At 36.8% G+C, this 3,495-nt stretch overlaps 1 protein-coding gene across 1 annotated transcript; it reads left to right on the forward strand.

Annotated features, from left to right (window-relative positions):
* The first annotated feature begins 1,422 nt into the window (after positions 1-1,422).
* LOC121790874 (transcription factor MYB48-like) lies at positions 1,423-3,105 on the forward strand. Its single transcript, XM_042188977.1, has 3 exons — positions 1,423-1,630; positions 1,727-1,856; positions 2,187-3,105. The coding sequence occupies exons 1-3, from the start codon at positions 1,510-1,512 to the stop codon at positions 2,620-2,622; spliced, it is 687 nt and encodes a 228-aa protein (XP_042044911.1). The 5' UTR covers positions 1,423-1,509; the 3' UTR covers positions 2,623-3,105.
* Positions 3,106-3,495: the final 390 nt, after the last annotated feature.

Consider the following 3,495-nt stretch of genomic DNA (forward strand, 5'->3'; position numbering starts at 1 on the left):
ATTGGAACTGCACTATTCTATCGCCTTCGAATTGTTTATTGACATCTATAATAATGGAATTCGAAATGAAATTTAGTATAATTACAAAATTTAGAGAAAGAATTGAAGAACAAGATCATTTTTGAGGTGTTAGAGTATTAAATGGAGGGGTATTTGGTTATAAACCCTGGATAGGGTTGTAATAATTCTAACTAAATAATAATCTAAAATTAAAATCAAATTTTAGCTATTAGATTAAAAGATCTAGCTGTTGAAATATTGTCAAGTGTATTATATTTAAATTAAAAAAATATTTAATAAACTTAAAGGGTATTAATGCCAATTCTTATATATAATAGTTAAAACTAACTATTTTATCTTTCCTCAAAATCATCTTGAAATTTTAAATCTATGTCACTTTCTCGATTTAAATTATTTCTACGTAAAAAAATATATCAAATTAAAGGAATTTCATAAGAATTCTAACGAGATCTCAATTGCATTGTTCCGACGATGATCGGATGGTGAATTTTATAATTTTATTTCAATTTTCGTATATGTCATAAACATATTTTATATCAATAAATCCATCAAACGATTTCAATATAATGCATATACAATATCAATAAAACTGTATTGATATTTTTGGGTACTTGTGTTGATATTCTCACGTCACTGTGTTCATATTTGTAAACACTATGTTGATACAAAAAAACCGTGAAAATTATATGTTATGACAAATTGACTATTTTACCCTTTTGCCGATATTTTATCTACTATTTATTGAATTTCATGAGGTTTAATCTCATCAACTTATTTTAAAATCTAATGGTGCAGGATTGGTCTTAGTTATGGATGGTATTGTATATGCATTTTAACATGATCCTGTCTTGGATATTCACATTTTAAAATGTTTAAAAAATGAAAACATAAAATATATTTTAAAAATTAAAATGGAAATCAGAGGACGAATAAAAGGGTTATTAACTCAGTTGTTTTTGGTCATTCGACCAGTTGAGAGGGCAAAAAATATAATTTATAATTGTTAGACTTATTCTTAATTTCATAAGGTTCATAAGCTTCATAGGGTTCTCTTAGCCACTTATAAATAGTGGCTGTCTAATATAAGTTTATTTAAATTTTCAAAAAAATTAAGATTTATCAAATTACTAATTTTTCATTATCAATCTCTATCTAATTTATCAATTGACTCTACAAATAAATTAGAAAAGAGGATGTGTGTTGGGCATAATCTAAATTCAAAGTATTCCAAAGATGAGATGTTCATTAAAAAACAGGATTAAATAAATAACAAATGAATAAGAAATGCATGCATTATGACATATTGTTATGCAAAAAGACATGGAATAGTAGAATTGGATGGGCAGTAATGAAAGTTACGTCAACATATCAACCACTTATCTAAAAGCAAATGCAAACACTTTTATAATGGCTGAAATCAATAGCCATCTTCACATATCACCCTTCCATTTGCTTCCCTATATATAGATATAGTGATCCATCGAAGAGATGATGGAGAAAGAAGAAGCCATGAGAAAGGGGCCATGGACCGAAGAAGAGGACGTTCAGTTGGTGTTCTACGTTAACTTATTCGGCGACCGGCGTTGGGACTTCATTGCTAAAGTATCAGGTTTGAAGGTGGCGGGAGATGCGAAATAGGTAGGCTTGTTTTGGGCATGGATTCCCCTCTTCCATCTCCCTTGCCTTATTTTGTTTCATTTTCTAGGTCTCAATCGCACCGGCAAGAGTTGCCGTCTGCGCTGGGTCAACTACCTCCGCCCCGGCCTCAAGAGGGGCAAAATCACCCCCCACGAAGAGCGCCTCGTTCTCCAACTCCACTCCAAATGGGGAAACAGGTGCACAAAAATTGAGACAAAATTACTTTCGTTGGAAAGTTTTTAAAAATAACATAAGATGCAAAAGAAAGAGTCCATAAATTAACTTATTCTTTTTCCTTTTTAGGACGTTTCCATTTGTGTGCTTTAATTTTAGTTGAGACACCAACAAAAAGAACGCTTTTGGAAGTGTTGGTGATATATTTAGAAATATAAATTAGCGTCCCTGATTGGTTTAAAAAATGTCTCCGAGGACTTTTTTTTGTTGTAGTGTGTGGTATTCAAACACACTACAAATTGCTGATTCTCATGACCCTCCTCCTTAACATATGCCAACTTTTTTATGTGTAGATGGTCAAGAATCGCCAGGAAAATACCCGGTCGCACTGATAACGAGATCAAGAACTACTGGAGAACCCACATGAGGAAGAAGGCTCAGGAACAGAAGAAGAAGGCCGCCGATATCCCTCAATCCTCTTCCTCCTCCTCCTCATCCTGCTCCTCCACCGCCGCCAAGGGCCCCAGCTTCTATGACACCGGCGGGATGGTGGGCGAAAACAACAACAACAAGTGCAAGGCGGCTGCGGAGGACTTGTATTCCATAGATGAAATATGGAAGGACATAGAGCTGTCTGAAGAGAGTAGCAATTTTCCAATCACATCTTCTCTAGTATGGGATTTCCCCACAAATGATTCTCTGTGGTCTCATGATGACCAAGAGAGCAAGATGCAGATGAATCCCCCCTACGATTCTTTCCCTTTTTACAATCACCATATCTATGGCTAATTCCATTCATTTTTAAGCTATCAATTTTGTGAATTTGCAGGCATAAGCTGGCAGTTGCTAACTTTTTGTATATAGTTTTTCTCTCAAATAAATAGAATGAATTCGCGAGTTTCTAATAAGCACCATCATGTAGCATATCTCTGTTCTCACGAATGATACGCGCTGGAGAGTCTACAAGCGGGGAAGCAGGGAGGTAGTTTGGCCCAACCAAACGGCTGAGTAAAAGAAGGAGTCAAAGCTGGAAAATCTCGGCAGTAGTTAGATGATATTTCCTGATTTATTTCCTGATTTATTGTTGCATCTTTTTAGCATTATCAGTTATTTGTAAGCCTTTAAATATTGAGGAACCGAGAGAGGAAAAAGGCATCTTGGGAAATCAGTATTTTGGGCGTTTAGACGCAGGCCTCCTTGGTGAGGATTGTTCTCTCAATTCATTTCAATTCCAGTTAGTTTATCAATAAAGCCGGGTTCTTATTTCCTTTACACGCTGATTCTATCTGTGTCAACAATTAGTGTGTCCCGTAAAGTGACAGACTTGAGTACTCCCTGTGCTCGCATACTCCGGTGGCCTTAACTCTAACAAATTGGTGCGGTGACGATGGTGGTTGGTACTCGAAACACGGACTCCAGGTTGGACGGATTAGAGAGGGCGACCGGTGAATTGGAGAAAGGTGTGGATTCACTGCGGGAGTCAGTGGGCGTGCTGGACGCCCGGTCCCAAAAAACGGACGACCGGATCGCGGAGGTGGCTTCTCAACTCGAGATGCTCGTCGCTGAGTTGCGGAAATCCAGTGGCAAAACGGGATCAAATGCTGAGGAATCTTCGGACAACGTGGATTCTAATTCCACGGACAAGACCGCTGCGACACTTAC

The sequence above is a fragment of the Salvia splendens genome, chromosome 2 (genome assembly GCF_004379255.2).
Source record: "Salvia splendens isolate huo1 chromosome 2, SspV2, whole genome shotgun sequence".
NCBI classification, from domain to species: Eukaryota; Viridiplantae; Streptophyta; class Magnoliopsida; order Lamiales; family Lamiaceae; genus Salvia; species Salvia splendens.